This window comes from Epargyreus clarus, unplaced genomic scaffold (assembly GCF_041222505.1).
Source record: "Epargyreus clarus isolate Ecla_fem2 unplaced genomic scaffold, WU_Ecla_fem_2.2 ptg000005l, whole genome shotgun sequence".
NCBI lineage: Eukaryota > Metazoa > Arthropoda > Insecta > Lepidoptera > Hesperiidae > Epargyreus > Epargyreus clarus.
Window position 1 is genome coordinate 1,823,218 of NW_027332213.1, and position 19,977 is coordinate 1,843,194.

The 19,977-nt window shown below is 33.5% G+C and overlaps 1 protein-coding gene across 1 annotated transcript in view; it reads right to left on the minus strand.

The window, feature by feature from the left end:
* LOC140757911 (uncharacterized) overlaps positions 1 to 19,977 on the minus strand; it is a 107,647-nt gene that overhangs the window by 14,722 nt on the left and 72,948 nt on the right. Inside the window, exons 6-7 of the mRNA XM_073093786.1 lie at positions 14,395 to 14,530; positions 13,498 to 13,631 (exon numbers count right to left, since the gene is read on the minus strand). Coding sequence (XP_072949887.1) covers positions 13,498 to 13,631; positions 14,395 to 14,530 — 270 coding nt within the window. The remainder of the gene's footprint in view (positions 1 to 13,497; positions 13,632 to 14,394; positions 14,531 to 19,977) is intronic.

Genomic DNA, 19,977 nt, shown 5'->3' on the forward strand with positions numbered 1-19,977 from the left:
CATACATATTACAAGGATTCGTCCATATAATACGGTCACACACCGTCCGAGAGCAATTGTAGTGAAGTTACAATCACGTTTATTACGAGACTCAATTCTGTCTGCAGTTCGGGCTAAGAAAGGCATAAGGTTATGTGACATTGGTTTCCCCGGAGATGAGAGGAAGATCTACATAAATGAACACCTGACTCCAGATAATAAATTACTGTATAAAAATACTAAAGAGAAAGTGAGAGCCGCTCAGTATCAGTTTATCTGGATACGGGATGGCAAGATTTTTGTACGTAGAAATGATAAAAGTCCTGCTATATACATAAAAGACAGTAAAGATCTCGAGAAAATTATGTGACTAGTTCTAAATCTGTATTTTGTTGCCTTCAATCAGTTTGTAAAACGTATAATTTTGCTATGTTATATTTTGATTATTTATTTTATAATATATCATGTTTTTCAATATATTTATAGTAATAATAATATGACCTTATTTATTATATCTTCATATTTTCAAATATATACAGTGTGGCCCATCGGCAAGTGACCGCCCGAAATTTTCTGAATATTCATGAAAAATGATGGAAAATAAACTTCAAAAGGGGGGGTCTATCTTTAATATTTTTGAAGTTATTCAATTTTTTACTTTTTAAGTAGCGTTTGTGACCTTGGTTTACATTTTTTACCATATCTCCTACGTTTTTGGCTCGATTTGGATTTTGTTTATTGTTTCTAAAAGCTGATGAGTTACTTTAACTGATTTAGTAACATTTCTTTCAAAACTTTATAGACTATGAAAAAAAAGGGACGTTTAGCCTTTTTTTTTCAAAAAAAATATGTTGTTTTTTTTTGAAAATCAAGTGTAATTCCAAAAAATGTCCCCATAATAGCACTTTTTAAATAATTATTTATAATCTACTACATAACAGCTACAAATTCACAGAACATCATTAATACCTACCTGTAACAAAATCCAATGATAAACTATTAGAGTTTATTGTCAGTTTACTGTCAATAGTAAAATTTACGAAAAAAATAGGAGTCAATTTAATATCCCTGCTCTTAGCAGTGAGTACTAAAAGCTTAAAATAATTATGAGGATGATAATTAAAAACAATCAATCAATAAAAATATCTTTATAACATAAACATAAAAAAACACACGAACATAAAAAAATAAGAATGTTAGTTGATTAGATGTTCAAAATGTCCCCCACCCTCCTGTAAACAAACTAAAGCCCTTATGGCTACACTTGTGGTAGTACGACGCAATTCTGCACGTTTTTCTTTTATTTCCGCAGCAGCAGCAAAAATTCTGGTTGATAATTGCTCGCGGTTTTCAATGGGCATGGCATAAACTTTCTGTTTCATGTAGCCCCAAAGATAAAAATCTAGGGGCGTAAGGTCGGGAGATCGCGGCGGCCAAGCAATGGGACCTCCTCGGCCAATCCACCGCGGATAATTTTCATTTAAATAACTACGAACTAGACGCGCAAAGTGTGCTGGAGCTCCATCTAATTGCAGCTGCATCCGCCTTCTTGTTTCCAGCGGTACATCCTCCAAAAGCATTGGTAACGTATTTTTAAAAAAATCCAAATACGCGTGTTGATCCAGCCTGTTTGGTAATACGAATGGGCCAATTAGGTGATCGTCTATCATTCCAGCCCATACATTTATGGAAAACTGTGACTGGAAAGTGGTTTCCCGAATGGCATGTGGATTTTCAGTGGCCCATACGTGGAGGTTGCGGTGATTTGTTATACCCGCCCTTGTGAAAGTGGCCTCATCTGTCCACAAAATCTTCCTCATAAAATTGATGTAAGTTCTTTGCTGTGCAAGTATCCAATTACAAAAAACAGATCTCGGACCGTAATCGATACCTTCCAAACGTTGTGCTCGTCGGAAATGATAAGGGTGCAGGCCTTCTTTTTTGAGAATTCTCCATATTCTTACTCTCGGTATACCGACTCTTATCGATAGGAGACGAATGCTTAGCATAGGGTTAGCGCGTATTAAACGTAACACTTCCTCTTCCACGCCTACATCAATAATCACGCCGGGCTCATTTTGTTGTGGAAATAATCCTCTTTCGCAAAAATTACGATGTACGGCAATGAAAGATCTGTACCCAAGTGCTGGTCTATCTGGATAGCGTCGTCTGTACTCTTTGACAGCTGCGCGTGCATTCCCATTACAAACACCGTAAATAAAATGCATATCTGCCACATGAGATGGCTGTAGATCACACAATCGAACCATTGTAGAGATAAAAAAATACGTGTGGCACTCGGAGACTGCCGCGGTAAAGCTATTGCATAGCATTTTTTATCAAACAAACAAAAATGGCGCCAAAAATCATAATGGCGTTTTGATTTTGTACTGTCAAGTCTGTCAGTTGTAATTATACGTTTAAAAATTACAAACATTCTTTTACGTTATTTTATTAATCCAGAATTCAATATAGCTTATGTTGATAGAACATACTATTTGGATAATGTGGGAATATAATTTTGAATTTTATAATGGGAATATAAAATGTACTTCACACAATTTTAAGATTTCCGAACGGATTATAAGCCAAAATTAAAGCCCGCGATAAAAGCTATGCAATAGCTTAAAATTAACTTTTCTTCACTAAATTAAATAGGGCACAAATAAAAAAATACGTAGCGTCACAGGAACAGTTAACAAGCAACTAAATGAAGTAACGCTAGCCGATAAGTCGACAACAATGCGCACGTGGTGTGGACCCATTGTTAAAAAACTGTTTCTAGGAACCGTTTTTATTTGAATCATGCCAAATGTTCAAGAAGTTATTTGTTAAATTTTTTTAATAGATAGGTATTAATAATGTTTTGTGAATTTGTAGCTGTTATGTAGTAAATTATAAATAATGGTTATAAAAGTACTCTTATGGGGACATTTTATGGAGTTCCACTTGATTTAAAAAAAAATCAACATATTTTTTTTGAAAAAAAAAGGCTAAACGTCCCTTTTTTTTCATAGTCTATAAAGTTTTGAAAGAAATGTTACTAAATCCGTTAAAGTAACTCATCAGCTTTTAGAAACAATAAACAAAATCCAAATCGAGCCAAAAACGTAGGAGATATGGTAAAAAATGTAAACCAAGGTCACAAACGCTACTTAAAAAGTAAAAAATTGAATAACTTCAAAAATATTAAAGATAGACCCCCCCTTTTGAAGTTTATTTTCCATCATTTTTCATGAATATTCAGAATATTTCGGGCGGTCACTTGTCGATGGGCGACATTGTACATATATATTATAATAATATAGTGTATGTTTTATATTTTTGTTTATTTTATTTTAATTACCTAGCACCGTTTTCAACCAAAACTTGTATTGTACTGAATGTAAAAATACATACAATTTGTTATTATTTATCTGAGTCAAATTTTAAACACGTAGTATATTATACATCTAATACAAAATACAATATTATATCACTTAAATATAAGTGTGATCTCATATTTGAAATCCTTCCTAAATGTTTGTTTTTGTTTTATGCTATTAATGACCCTATACATGGGAAATTAAAGAAAAAACTTTATAAGTTTATATTTATTCCTTAATAATTATGAATAACAAAAAGTTACACATTTTTTATCAAAATGTTCGGGGCCTACGCAGTAAATGTTTAAACCTATACAACAACATTTTGTCATGTGACTATAATTTAATATTACTGACTGAGACGTGGTTGCAAAGCGATATTTTAGATAGTGAATTGTGTGACGGGAGGTTTGACATATTCCGTTGTGACCGCGACTTCGCAGCCACAAAAAAGAATGCAGGTGGCGGGGTGATGGTTTGTGCGCGTCGTGAGCTAGGCGCTTGGAAACGATCTGAGTGGAGTTGTAAATATTTTGAATCTTTATGTGTGACTTTGTCGTCACGTAAACTTGGAACGTATAATAACTTAAATATAATTTTAGTATACATACCGCCAGATGAACTTATGTTATCGGAGTACATTAATGAGTTTAGGAACACTTTTGAAAAGTTTTATCAATCTTCACCCACTGACAGTTACCTAGTAGTTGGTGACTTCAACCTTCCCTGTTTACAGTGGACCACATCGGAATGGTCCTTATCACATATTGGTAGAACTATTACACAAGAAACTGCTTGTGCATTTGCAGAGGATATGAGTTTCTGGGGTATGAAACAGTTTAATTTAATTTTAAATCGATGCAATAATATTCTTGACCTATGTTTTTCGAATTTACACTTAGTAATTGCAAAATCAGATCCACTCTCTAAGTTAGACTCATTACATCCTCCGTTCTCAATTGAATTACATGACCTGTTTATCAAACCTTTTAAAGAAAATTCTCATATTAAATATAATTTTTACAAATGCAACTATGAACATATTAATAATTATTTGAATAAAGTGGATTGGGACCAATTGATTTTACATACGGACACAGTGGATCAGGCTGTCGAAAATTTCTACGATAAATTAAATGAATGTTTTGCTTTATTTGTTCCACTAGTGTCTTATAATAATAATAATTACCCTTTTTGGTACAGCAGAGCTTTAATTAAAATTACAAGAGAAAAATTTAAGCTTCATCAGAAATGGAAAAAACTTAAAAACCCTCGCGACTACGATGAGTTTAAATTACTCCGCGAAAGACATCATCGAGTTAAAAAACAATGCTTCGAAAACTTCACTCGTAACACTGAAAAAAATATTAAACATTGTTCTAAATATTTCTGGAAATATGTCAAATCAAAAAAGGGTGGATCCAATTATCCAAGTTGCCTCACACATAATAATATTAATTACACCAATTCCCAAGATATTTGCTCAGCCTTTAATAACTTTTTCAAGAGTGTCTTTACATCTCCAAAATCAAATAATTCACACAGTATTCCTATGGATGATCAGGGTAACGATGGTATTTCAAAAATATTAGTATCTGAGGAATTTATATTAAAGTCATTAAAAAGTCTTGATACATCAAAAGGGGCTGGATGTGATGGTGTACCTCCTATTTTCCTGTCATCCTGTGCCAAAAGCCTTAGCTATCCTGTTATGTTACTCTTCAAATTGTCCTTAAAACAATGTGTTTTTCCGTTGCTGTGGAAGAAGGCACATTTAATACCTATTCATAAAAAGGGTTCCAAATCACAAATAAATAATTACCGTCCAATTTCAATCTTGAATTGCCTCGCTAAAGTTTTTGAAAAACTTATTTTTCATCACCTATATCCTATAATTTCAAGTGGAATCCCTGATACACAACACGGGTTTTTAAAGAAACGTTCAACCGTATCTAATCTTGCATGTTTTTCTGAGTATGTTCTTAATAATATGGTGGGTGGTGGTCAAGTCGACGTAATATACACCGATTTTGAGAAGGCGTTTGATCGGGTAGACCATAACATTCTAATATACAAGCTGCAATCACTTGGTATTCATGGTGATTTATTAAGATGGGTTAAATCTTATCTAACTAACCGCTCTCAAGCTGTCGTTCTTGGTGGCTACAGATCAGACTTTGTTACAGTCTTGTCAGGCGTTCCACAAGGATCTCACCTCGGCCCTCTATTTTACAATGCCTACATTTATGATATTAATAACCATATAAGTAATGCTCGACACTTATTATATGCTGACGATAAAAAAATCTATATGCGAGTACGTTCAACTAATGATTGTGAGCTAATACAAAAGGATCTTAACTCGTTATATAAGTATTACATAAACAATAATATCACTGTAAGTATCAGTAAGTGTCAAATTATTTCATTTACGCGTAAATTTTGTCCTATAATTTTCCCATATACTTTCAATGGCGTTGTAATCGAGAGAGTGAACATTGTTCGTGACCTTGGAATTTTACTGGATTCCAGAATGACCATGCGCGATCATATTAATTCCAGTTGTAGTAAATCATTTCGTAATCTGGGATTTATAGTGAGAACTTGCCTTCCTTTTAATGATACATTAAGCCTAAAAATTGTTTATTTTGCTTACGTCAGATCCATATTGGAATATGCTTCACAGATATGGTCACCAGCCTATGCCATCCATGTGCATAACATTGAGAGAATTCAAAAGAGGTTTATCTCTCATTTAAATCATAAAATTAAACGGTCAAGCTCATCTTATGATGATGATTGTAAACACTATAATCTCCTTAAGCTTGAAGAAAGAAGAGTTCTTTTGGATATGGGATTTCTTTATGATATTCTACGAGGGTTCATAGATTGTCCCGATTTGTTAGCTTGTATTAGGTTTAACGTCCCTAAATATCGCTCCCGTCACACTAGTAATGTTATGTTTCATGTTCCTTTTCACACGACAAGGTATGGAAGTAATAGTGTTTTAGCGCGTTTGCTCAATACTTACAATAAAAAATTTAGTATAGTTGACCCATTCTTAGTTACTAAGGATGTTTTCAAAAATGAGGTAGTAAAAATAATATTAAATTCATGATGTCATTTATAATATAATATAATGATAATAATATGTTTCAATGAAAATAATTTTCGAATTATTTCATATATGTATATACGTATATTTTTATTTATATTAATATATATACCTTATTATTGCTATTTATGGAAAACATATTTAATAATTATTATTTGTATTTGATAGATTTATTTATTTTCATATAACGTCGTAGTTATGTCTTGAAGTTACTTTTTTGTCTACCCACATGAAAACAATTGTATGTAGGTAAAAATAATTTAATATTAGTCTATTTTACTACATGTATGTTAATCTGTGGATAACTGTAATTGGCGTACGCTGTTGTTATCCCTAAGAAATAAATAAATAAATAAATATAGCTTAGCGAGCTGAAACTAATTCTTACGAGACTCCTTTGGCTTATAACTTTTTATTTGTAATGTGAACAGATTATCTGATGTTTAATGGTCCGTGTACTCCATAGACGTCAATATCACTTCAACTAAGAGTCCGCGTGACTTGCAGTCGGTCATATATACATTCACGTCAGAACTCAAAAATAGAATTCCTAGTGATCTAATATCTTCACGTTCCTACACCCTTTAAATCAAAAGCTTGACATGCATTACTCTACATTCAGAAACATTGTGTTCTTCTGCAGTAGTACTAAGAAGCAGTAATCAGTAACCAGTAATTTAATGCTAAAACAACAGGTACTTAAAATGATAGTGTTTACAATGGTAGTTCCTCTGTGTACTGTATACCCTAAGGGCGTGCAATTTTTTTTCCAAGCGTTACAACAATCGCGTGAAACACTCAAATTACACGTTCTTAATCTATAAATTTCCTTTACAAAACCTCTATAAATCCCCAATTTCTTTACAAACAAAGCAAAGAGTAAACAGCCAGATAATATAAACCGGGATCCTTCCACAAAACTAATACAATTTCTATGATGCGTCCTGTCTCTTAAATTTTACTCCAATTCGTCCGCTACGCTCAGAATATTCAGTTTTAGAGGAAACACCTTGCAAGAGAACAACAAAGGAGTAAAAACAAAGTATCACGTGATATTTTCTGAATGTCAGTGTGGATGTGTGTGTTTCATTATTACAAGGACGCCATCTTTTGTGCATTTCAGTGATGTTACCCATTCTACTTGTTTTAAATTAAATATGTGTGTGTTTGAAATCTGCTGGTGCGTTTTTAACAGAATAAATGACTACTATGTTTCAACAATTTGGTAAAATATAAATTTCAAGCAAACCTCACAAACTGGTTTTTGTTTTATGAATTGAATAGTATACGAGCATGCAGTCCATTTGCTGATAAATGGTCACCTTAGTTCCAAGAGGCAGTGTTAAGAGTTGCTGTGTGTGATATGAAGAGTGTGGTAAGGAAGATATACTTTTCCGAGGCGTTCCAACTTAGATCCCAGAAGTAGAAACGCATCTGTGACTAACCATAGGTAGAAATCTAATCTTATCTAGGGTTTATTACAGATGTCTATGGCAGTAGCCAATTACCACCAGAAATCATAAGTCAGACATTACAGACACAGCGAGTCGAACCACTAATAATTCTGCCACCTTAAAATTAATACACAAATGTTGACAAACACCCAATAATGCAGGAACATGGCAAAAATAATTGTCTGACCCAAAACTCCTCCAACTGAAAAGTCAGCATAAGCCATAAAAATGTCCATGTTAAAGAAAATGATGACGCAATTAAAGCGAGGGGACCTCTAATCCGACCGCTGTTGCCCGTGAAGTGTAAATATCAACAAAGCATACATTGAGTAAACATTGTTGTTTATTTTGCACGTTTTCTGAACGTCGCACACTCTCGTTTCATGGTTTAAAGGGTTCGTACTTTACATTTTTTTTTAATACGAATAAATCATACGAGCGGGCAATTCATCTGAAGGTATGTGGCTACTACCGCCTATGAACGTCTGCAAGCAACCCTAGATAAGGTTAGATTTCTACCTGAGGCCGGCCATAGATGCCCCGCTACTCGCAAGGAATGCCTCGGAAAAGTAAGTTTCCCTTACCACACTCTTCAAATCAGAACACAATAGCATTTAATACTGGTTTTATTACGCAGAAATTGGTATGGTGGTGGTGCCGCTAAATTCGAACCACAACTTTACGGCGGGTGTAATACCACCGTAAGTGTACATTAATATCAACAAAGCATACATTGAATAAATATTGTTGTTTATATTACACGTTTTGTGACTGTCGCAGACTCTCGTTTTACAGGTTTACGGGGATCGTACTTTACATACCTACTTGTTTTTGTTTGACAGCCAGGTATGTCATATGTTATTCAAATATTTTTGTAACAAATTGGCATCAGAAATATGCTTATAAATTTTGAATAAAGGTTCTGTTTTTTGTTTTTACGTACGGAACTTTAAAAAATGGTATAACTCCTTAATGTTTGCTTGCCGTCGAAAATCTTTTGCCATATGACATCGAAGAGAAAAGAAAATGTTTCTAGATACTTCTACCATAGATTAGTAAAGATACTTTGCAGCCTTGAAATTGAATGAAGCCACAAATGGCTTATTAGTTAGTTCTTTTTTTGAATTCTTGACAAAGAAAAACATTTTTAGAGAAAATTTACGAATAAATAACTAATACTGCGTAATTTACATAATAAATAAATAATTATATCAAATATTTAAAGGACATTTTAGAACGGAGACGTGGCAAAACTTTTTTACGCAACTATTTCAATTCTCAAAACTGGGTACATTTTATTGTTAGGAATGAGTAATCTTTACTAATCTATGACTTCAACAAATTGTTTCATTAAGTTTTAGTCCCCTGAAGAAACAAAAAACTATGACACAAATGTGTAGAATTCATGATCTGGTCAACAGTAAGTTTTAAGTAAGTTTATTTACTTTTATACGACGTTGTACTGAAAACATACCAATTTCAGTATTTGTAAGTGCCTTCAAACGCAGATATATTTTACAAAGGAATTATTTATAACTTTGGTGCCTCGCTGTTGTTATGAGATTCGAACGAGAGTGTTGTGTTCCCTTTACAGGAAGCTGATGGTATGCGGAATACTTCGTTATGTTTGAAATATATGGTCATGTTTTACGACATTCTTTGCAAAATTGTATTAGTAGGAGTTACAGCTTATTATTTTCGCTCCAAGGAAATGTATGTTGAGTGGAGACAAGTAGAAAATTTGTTTGTGTATACTTTGTTTTTACAAACAACAGGACAGCGCATATCGATATTTGTACCTTTCGTTAGAATCTTGAATTTATAAGGTCATGTTTTACTGATTTTAGGGAAGTATTCTAAATATTCAGAAAAAAATAGTTGCCAGTAAAACTCTACATTTGAGCACTTCTGTTAAAATCAGTTTTAAAATCACTTTCAAAAAGGAGAAGGTTCCATATTTAATATGTATTTTATGACACAGTTTGTGTCATGATAGAGATATAGAAGATATAGAAGTCAGATGTCGGTTTTTGAAATTATACAATTTTTTATAATTTGTTTTCCTGTTCCTGTTTTCTTCAAAACATGCAAGTAAAACCGTCATTTTCGATTCCAATCTTGATGGAACCAATTTATAAATGTAAATTAACAATTATCTCTACGTAATGTTAGTCATGTCGAATGGCTAGATTAAATCGGTGCAATTATTAAAGTTTAATCTTTAATTATGTAGCCCGTTAAATTAATTATGCTCAGATTTAATTCCCGTAATTAAAAGTGCATAGCACAGAGCAGTTCGATTCTCGCACTGAAATTATAGCCATTATTTTATTTCATAATTAAATTTCGCTTTTTAATTATTTTGAGAAAATTGTGAGTGATTATGTTTGTGTTAATGAGTTGTGAGTTTAAAATAAGGCTTCGTATTGTTTCTGCGAAAAGGTAGGTAGTTAATATAAAATTATTATTTTAATTTGTTATAAAAATTCAATATATCTTACAGTGAAACGTAGTCTGCTGAACTATAAGTTTGCTATTGTTAGTTGAACTTGTCCAAAGAAATTACACTTATACCTCTCATACTCATAGAAGGTTTATTTACCTGGTTGATGTTATGAACACATAAAAACGCGAGTGTACATAAGCTCCCAGGTTAGAACACAATTAATTTATATAATTAATGTCTTTTTTTTGTTGACGAGGGGGGGAACAAAAAGGTACCCTTCAAAAGGTACCCTATGCCGTGGGAGCGGCACGGGGTTATGTGGGATTCTTACCGCACTAAAACCCCCCCGGTGGCTGTCCTCGGCGCTGCGTAGAGGACTCCGGGATCTCCAACGGAACGGAACCGGAGTTCACTTGGCACGTTGCCCCGTTGCCTCCGCCCAGGTGAGCTTGAAACTCACTACACCATCTGTATGCATTATGGCGGTATGCGACCACACATACCGCCGTCCATCCCGGGGTTGCTGGCCGGGCGGTTTGAGCTCCCACTCTTGCCGTCCGCAATCCCGGAAGCCACTTTTTAGTCGCCTCTTACGACAGGCAGGGGATACCGTAGCCCTATTCTGGTCCCGGAATTACAGGGACAATATAATTAATGTCTGTCGCACCGTCAACCCATTATTGTATTACCCACTGTTGGACACGGATGTCCTCTCTAAGTGACAATAACTTCGGCCATAGTCTACCGCGAATTGAGAGGTTGAATTTCAAACCATTAAGCTATCACTGCTGTCAAATGTTCGTCTATTCTAGGGACAATGATAGGAACATCCTGTAGTACTATTTCCCTTGTAACACTTTTAATTCTGTCATTTTTACACCAAAATTTCACAACTAGGTCAATGGAATTACGAAAAACATCCCGTCAATGGAAAGTCCTTTATAAAGCCGGAGCTAAACTTGAACAAACGTTAACCCAAAAGTGAAGTGTGTTGTTTTTGAACCAGTTCACATAATGCTCGCTCTACTTACCGGGATTCGAGTTATTTCTGACGGCGTGGCGTATCTTTTTGTGCCAATTAAAAAGAACTGATGGGTGTTTAATTAAATTTTTGTATTTCTTTATATCTTTGGATATCGAACGACAGTCATTTCACAGTACACAACTTTTATTTTTATTGTGTTGAAAATAAATTAACACAATAAAAATAAAAGTTGTTGATAATTTTCATTGTGATTATTTAAATCATAAAAAAGTAATAGTAAAGGCGAGTGTGTATATGCACGCATATGTGCATGCGAGCGTGCGTGTGTGTGCGTAAATGCATAAATACACGTGTATGTAGAATTAGGTTAAAAAAACATAACACAGTTGAAATTATGTGAAAACAAAGTCAAAGAGTAACGTGAATTAGTGAATGACGTTACTGGATTAAGGTCTTAATTAGGTTTTTATCTGTGTGTGTGTTGTGATCCACTAGACATACAATATTAGTGGATACAGATAAAGTAGAAAACGTCTATTTATGTTTTTCTAAAATTATTATAGAATTTTACTTTATAAAGTTAAAACACATTTTAGTTTAACTCTGTGTAAATCGTTAAATACATATTTCATTCACATACAAATTATAAATAATGAGATATGTTTTAAAATAATAATTTCAAAGCGAACTACACACTAGGGAAGTTTTCGGAACACTTCCGGCGTCACTAGCGCCCTCTGTATGGTTAACGAGTAACGTCCGACCCGCTTCCAGTTAAATTTAATATAAACTTTAATTATATTATTTTAAATTCACATTGAAATGGTGAAGTTACTAATATGTGGTCTCCAGTTAGTGTAAGTCTGTAACTATCACATAATTATATGTATGGGGGTAACAACAGCATGGTTTATAAATATAACTCTGCACCTCATTAAGTAGTTTTTAGTTCCGTGCTCGCTAATGAAACAGACCATTTGGGTTTGCAACAAGAACAATAGCTGTAAACTTGGTCCGCGGCGTAAATCTCGAATGGTTTCAAGAAAGATTTAATAATAAACGAACGATTAAGGATATTGTGCGACCGTTGGCGTGTTGCTTGAAGCGAAATACACTTATTATTCAATAACGATATGATCATGTGAGTCGTGCTAGTAAGTCAGAGCAGCATCATTGTAACTAATTTTTCGTATTTTAATGAATAATACTATAATAATATAATATTAAATTATAGAATAGATGGCGCTGGTGCGCTGCAACCAAAACTTAAACAGTTATGGTAAATTAAAACACAAAACACCATTCACAAATTTCGAAAAGGTACACACTATAAAAACATATAAAAGTAGAAAGGACCATCGTATAAGTACTATGATGACAATACCATAAATATTTATACCTTAATTCTGGTATTTTGCTAGAAACAATTTAGGTTTTGTTAAAATAGTTTATCGCTTATGAAACACTCTTCAACGATCAGACAGTACAAAGGTAGAACTTACGGAACAGAAATTCCGTTCCAGCGACTAGCTTTAAATTCAGGACTTCGTTTATGCACATGAATAAAGTATTAATTAAATGTTGTTTTTAAGTTGCAAGTTAGTGAATAAGTTCTAGAAACTGGTTTGAAACTTGGACGCGCACGGCAACCGAGTTTTGAATTGGACATTAAAGTGGAGGCAAATGCGAAATTGAAAACTTTGCGGTTGGAACAATTAATTCTTAAGTGTTTATTTTCGTTTAATACTAAAGGTGCTTTGGAATTATTATGGCGGTTGTTGTTCGCAAATTCTTGTTGAAGTTTCGTAAGTGGTTAAGATTTGCGTTTTAATGTTTTTAATACGTAAAATAGATTAGTAAGGTAAGGTTCTTAAGGAATATGGCAAAAAAAAATAAGGTATAAGCCCTAAAAATATATTAAACCACCGTCCACTGAATGCTAATTGCAGTAAATGTGTAAATAGATACAGAATATCAATCGTAATAATATATTCAAAATAGATTTTATTTTACAGTACTTTATCATCCGTAACAATCAGAATTAAGTCTCAGATAATGGTTTTTGTAAAGTTATTGTTATATAACATAGTAAAATTATAAGTAATACTACTAATGATACTAAAACAAGTGTAATTAACGATAATAATACTCACGGGGATATCATTAATGTAGAAAGTAAGTTCGGACGGCGGACGGCTGGGGCCGGAGGAGCAGTTTGCTCTTAAAACATCCCCCGGCATGTAGTAATGCTGCGTTGTGTATATTGATGGAGATGTTGGTGGTATCACTGTGGACAAAAACGGTCTATGTTCAGCGATAAATCCTATAAAAGAACACAATTTTTTAATAAAAATTTAGATAAATAAAAAATAAGTTAAAACATGAATTAATTAGATAAACTTGAAGAAACCTTATGATAAATATTAACCAAAGAAATATTTGAGATTAAATGTAATAAATATTACTATTATTAATTACAATAATTGTTATTATTATTGAAATAATAACGTTATTGTAATTGTAAAAGTAGTAATACTAGAAAGCATTCCAGCTTGAGAACATGCCATGAGAACGAGTTGATTAAGAAAATAGTAATGTTATTAAATTAACTTTCAAAACAGAGAGTTCTAAAACTAACTAGAGAAGAAAACAGAAGTTATTTAACTTCGTCATAACTCTCAGCGTTGATGTATTTTTTATATAAAAAATATACTTAGAAAGTAGTTCTTTAAATAAACTTCAATGTGCTATGCTGAATTGAATTCTGTAAAGGATAACCGCAGAAATATTTTCTTTTGTCTCAAAACAGCTTGAATAAATTTTGATTAACATTTTATGTCTTCGTCTAAAAGTGACACATTTATAGTTTTTCTTGTAAATGCACCCTGGTCATATGACTCTTAAACGAGGCGTTTCAAATTCATCCAAAAGGAAAAGTTATGAGTCCGATCAAGTAGAACCAGTATTCTATTAAAAATCGATGGTAGATTTTCATCATTACTAAGCACTGAGTCATGTAAACTAGTATTTAGCTTCTACGTGATACTTACCAACAACCTCCATGTTATTAGAGACTATAGACGTGGCGAAGGAAGGCGCGTCGGCCGTCACCTCGCAGCTGAAGTTTCCTGACAGCCCGAAGCTTACCCTCGTCAGCACCACTTGGCTCTGGTTCGATCTGGCTAGCTGTGGACGAAAATTATATGAAATCTCATAGGTCACACAAAAATCTTATGGGCTTAGCAGATCAACTTAGTTGTCTATTCATGTTATATTTAAGTAAAATGTCTCCGTTTATACTCATGTCTCCGCGTCACATAACAATACAAGGAATCTATACTATGAATATAGAAAAGTTACGTGTGTGTTAGAAATTGTTGTCTTCTTACATTAACATCGAAGGAAAAAATTGTTACAAAAGTTTCTAAGAGTAATAAAGATCTCAAATGTGTAAAAAGTCTACTAATTCACATTTCCACAGCTTTATTTCTGCATGGATCTGTTCCTATGGAATAAATAATATATTGTTCATGATAAATAAAATGAGATAGTGGCATTCTTGAAGACGGGACTGATACTAAAGATATAATATGATTTTACATATTGTGAATACACGCACATACCAAGACTAGTGATATAAAAGGATAGAAGACAGAACGAAGATTAACATCTATGAGATGTAGGCACGTTCGATTCAATTTCAAATTTCAAACGAAATTAACAAACACAAAGTAAAAAAAGACAGAAGATTACAGGCTGTTTCAAAGAATGTAGCCGTTAACCCTGCTCCAGTTCAACGGAATAATACAAAAGGGGAGAAAATGACCCATCAGGTTAATATCGCGCAGACTGGAGAACGGGTTAGAGATAAAGGGGGTATTTATGAACAGCTGCTAACAACGGGCGTTTAAAACGTACCTTGGAGAATGTTTTAAAAGAGTTTCCTTTTTTATTTAGGAACGAAATGTTAATTAGGTTTATGTTTACGAATTCTGAATCTAAATTTAAAAAGAAATTGGATATCAAATTAATTTATAGATAATAATAAAGTGGCAATGGTGGTAAAAATAATGTGTAGCAGTTGTAGCACATTCAAAATAATTTGGTAAATTTGTACTACGGGTAGTTACTTTAATTAAAACTATCTCTTATGATTTTATATTTTGAAGAGTGAGTAAGGGAGACTTACACGAGGCATTGCGTCTTATAATTTCTTAAGTGTAGCAACGCCGAAAATTTCTTAAACGTAGATTTGGTTCTATTTCGACATCTTTACAGAATTCCGTACTTAAAACCAGGAGCATGTATCTATTAGTTACATAAAACAAAGGTATGGTAGCAAAACACACATCGGCTTACGACGGAAAGCCTGCTTTACATTTCGAAGATGCATATCCACGAACATGGTTTATTACCTCCATTATCATTCATCACTGTTACTCCTATTCAGTTCTGTTCGCCTGGTATTTCAGAAAGCAGTTAAATTAGAAATATGGCTGTTGTTTATACTAGTTTCGGATATAGATCAAGATTTCGACCAAGTTTACGTTCGTATCAACATTTTTTTTATGACAACAGAAACTTTTTTATTGTTATGTAAGTATCTATGATACGGTAAATGTGGATAGTGCGGTTATTATGTATAATTACCGGGAACTATGCATAATTACCAGTGCTCGTGGTAAAGGTTGTAAAAACATTCGAATTAATCACATTTACCGGCAATTATATAAAATTACCATACCCCTTTAGTAAATGTAGTAAATAATGAAATCAAACATCGGAATCAAATGTTTATTAAAATAAAACTCAAAAGAGCCTTACTACTTCCTTACTATTATTCATTATATTAATGATGAATTATGTTGTACCTTGGTTGTTTGTATTACAGTAACTATGAATCATACAGTTTAGGTCCGAATTATCGAAAATTGGACTTAACCGCTTTCAGGGCGCTGCCGCGCCCTGCTCGCTGAGTTTTCCATTTTCTTATATGTTCCAACCTAACCTAACCAATACCAAACCGGTATGAAGTTCTTTAGGATTGGTTAGGTTAGGTTGGAACATAAAACAAAATATAAAAGTAAGCGAGCAGGGCGCGGCAGCGCCCTGCGAGCTAGTGGGTCCAAATCATGTAAAGTCAATAATGTACTTAAAATATTTATAAGCGATCAGAGATAATAGTTATCGCCCCGCCCGCGCCGTTCGCTCTTCATTCCAAAGCTTATGTCAACATTTACCACGGTCCCGCGGAAGTTTTATATAATTACCGGTAAATGTGGATAATTCACTACATTTACCATGTGAGTTGGTTATTATCTATAATTACCGGTAATTATAGATAATTACCGATTGCTTACATTTACCGTAACATCTACACCCATTTCGTCCTATTTGAATTCGATGATAGAAAGAAACAAAGAGGTAAGGGTTCCTTTTCTAATCAATTATCATATGAGTGATTTAGATATTAATTTCATCGGTCTAGTCAGGTAATAGTAAAGCTCCTCACATATTTAAAAACTCTTTGAAAATGTCTCGAGTAAATGGTTTTTCATGTTTCAACGTTTCGTTTCATTAAAACCACTGATAAGTTTTGTCTTAATACAAAACACGTATAACTACGAAGTTATATGAATAGAGATAGGAAGCTTTGATTCTCGGCTACTAGAGGATTTATAATAAAGACACTTTATATGAACAATATAACATGGTAGATACTCGTAGAATCTTATTCCATTTTTAAAGTCACAAAAAATGTTGGTTGTAACACATTGTTTTGAAATTCTCTCTCAGTTGATGTTTGAAGTGTCTGCAGGTCACAATGTTATAGATATCAACCCGAGCTAGCATACGAGATGTTCCAATTCAGTTTTAGAAGCACCACTGTGTCTGTGACCGAATTCAATTACGATTCTAGTCCAGTATTTTGAGGTAACATTTCGTCTTTCACAAAGAGCTTTAGGTACGAGTATTATTGTGTTATGGACTAAATTGTTTTGATCTCTTTTAATTAAACAAGATAAATAACTAAATATTTCAAATCCAAAATCTTAATCGTTAAAAACATGAATATTTCAGTAGCCTTTGGCATAATAGGCTTGTAAATTAAATCTTATTTTCCCCGAAAAGTGTGTTACGTTCAGAATGGGCTCCAATTAATTGTTTAATTCTGACGTCACTGCAACAAAGGGACTTAAAGATAACAATTATGGTGTATTATGGAATATTATTCGAGGGCGACGAAGCGATGTTGCTTTGTGTAGCGTAAGGCTTGGTTTTGACGGCAAAAGAGAGCGGAAGAAATTATATTAGTAGGGGAATAGTTGAAAAATAGAACATCATATCTTTATATATATATTTCTTATGTTCGTGTGTATGTCACTGAACTCCTCCTAAACGACTGGACTGATTTTGATGAAATTTGATTGTGTGTGTTCAAGGGGACTTGAGAATGGTTTAGATTCACAATTTAGTCCGTGGGAAAAGGATTTTTTAATTAATCTTTAATTCGTAAGTAGTTGTGGATTTTGGAATGTTTCACATAGGATTGCGGGCGAAGCCGCGGGCACCACTAGTTTTATAATATAAATTTGTTATTATATTGTGATGCTCAGTCATGCCTATTGTCTATAATAACAAATTTATATTATAAAATATGATATCTTATTTTTCAATAACATATTTCACCTCCCATCGATCGTATATTATTATATACCCCAACGATTCCATTGGTCGTGACAATGAAGAAATCAATGAACGGACCGAAAAATATTACCCTCCATAATTAAGTAACAAATACGACAAACTTGAATAAAATTCAAATCCAAATTTCACTCATTCATAATAAATATAAATAGGTAAATAACGACCATATATTTCTTATATCTTTAAAATAAATTAGGACATGTCTTTGTACTAATACAAAACAAATAATCATTTACACGAGTCACATTGCCATCTCATAATGATAATTAATGAATAGGCTCAGTGGATATTAGATAAAATCGAGTATTCATCTAATAGGCAATAGGCAATCTGAAACACGGTAATAGGCGTAAAGAACAAATCGTATATCTTAATAATATATTTGGAAACACTCAGAGAGAATTCCAGAAATACAATATAAATATATATTCCACTAGCTGACCCGGCAAACTTTGCACCGCCTCAAAATTTATTTATCAAATATATAACATATAAAATATATCCTATGTTACTTGTGGATAATGTAGCTTTCGAATGGTGAAAGAAATTTTAAAATCGGTCCAGTAGTTTTTGAGCCTATTCATTACAATCAATCAAACAAACACAGTTTTCCTTTTTATAATATTAGTATAGATAATCATTAACGTTTACAATAATACATTTTAATCCACTAATTTATCCCATCTCCATTATAAAATACATTGAACAAAATCCGTTGAATATTCATAACTCAAAGCCAGACCGAATATTCATAAAATAGAAAAAGTAATTACTAAGTGACAAAAATAATTAAGAACCAGCAATTATGTTGTTTTTACATGAACCAGTGTGGTGTGTCTGAACACATAATAGACGGTTTCTACTTCAGCTAATTAAGAACGAAACTGTTACGATTAATCCTATAAAACTCGCATGTTAACATAAATTTGAACGCTAGTAAACGAGAAGAATGGTGCGGAAATAAATGAATTCACGAGCACGAGAAAATAGTCTTAACGTGTGAAACGGGAGGGAAATAGGATACAGTCCATTATTTATGCCAGCCGAGGTGCCCGCAAGGCACTGAACAATTAATCCCGAAATGGTAATGAAACACTTTTACGGAAAGCATTCGCGATAAGACGCCATTTTGATAAGGATCCCCTTATAGGTTAACTTGAATTCCCTAATTTGACTGCTGCTTATTATCGTAATTTTGAAAATTAAATATTTGTTGAATAAATCTTATCTGGTGTAATTTGTTCCTTTGTGAAAAGGTACTATCAATAATAAGATAATTTGGGGACAGAGGGATGGTAATCAGAATATGTTTTTTACGGATTATTGTAATGAAAGGTTAGGTAATATTAATTTCCCAGTTGAACTCATGGAATGTTGTGACACAAACTGCCATAGAGATGACCATAATGAAATGATTGACAACATGTACTCTGAGATAGTTTGTATACTGCAGAAGGGGGCTATTTTAAGCCACAAGGCTGTTTGTCGAAATAAAAAAGGGTATGTCATCGGATGGAACAAATATGTGGGGCCACTGCACGCGAGGGCTCGTCTGTGCTTCCGGGAATGGGTTGATGCAGGTAAGCCAAGTAGTGGAATCACGTATGACAATATGTGTGAATCACGTAGGTGCTTTAAAAGCAAGTTGAAATGGTGCCAGGACCACGAGGAACAGATTAAAATGGATATGCTAGCTACGGCTCATGACAACAAAGATTTCGGGAGGTTTTGGCATCAGACAAATAAATTAAATGTACGGTCGAGCCTTCCTGTGGAAGTGGGGGAAGTGAGGGGATGTCAGAACATAGCGAATATGTTTAAGTCCTATCTTAAAGTAGAGCCACTGAGTGCATGTTGTCAAGCAGAGAATGTCGTTTGCACCGCAGTAGACATACGTGAACGGTTGCGTTTCTCGGTATGTGAGG